This window comes from Myotis davidii, unplaced genomic scaffold, assembly GCF_000327345.1.
Source record: "Myotis davidii unplaced genomic scaffold, ASM32734v1 scaffold390, whole genome shotgun sequence".
Classification (NCBI taxonomy): Eukaryota; Metazoa; Chordata; class Mammalia; order Chiroptera; family Vespertilionidae; genus Myotis; species Myotis davidii.
The window spans coordinates 435736-435943 of NW_006282748.1; the positions used below are offsets into that span (position 1 = coordinate 435736).

At 69.7% G+C, this 208-nt stretch overlaps 1 protein-coding gene across 1 annotated transcript in view; it reads right to left on the minus strand.

Moving 5' to 3' along the window:
* Positions 1-208, minus strand: part of POP1 (POP1 homolog, ribonuclease P/MRP subunit) — a 25468-nt gene that overhangs the window by 708 nt on the left and 24552 nt on the right. Inside the window, exon 17 of the mRNA XM_006753198.1 lies at positions 9-208. This exon is cut by the window's right edge and continues 43 nt beyond it. Within this exon, the coding sequence (XP_006753261.1) occupies positions 9-208 (200 nt within the window). The remainder of the gene's footprint in view (positions 1-8) is intronic.

Below are 208 nucleotides of genomic sequence, written 5' to 3' on the forward strand. Positions count from 1 at the left end.
TGCTCCGCCTCTCCTTCTGTGTCCGGATCTGGCTCTTGAACGGGTCATTGTGCTTGGGTTCCTGGGGCCCGCGGTACAGGCGGTCCCGGCGGAGCTGCAGGAGGTCCTCCTGGGCTGGGACACAGATCATGGCGTGCGGCTCGGGGCTGCCCTTCCCGGGCAGGGACAGGCTGACCCACACCAGGGCCCGGGGGAAGCGGGCCAGGAG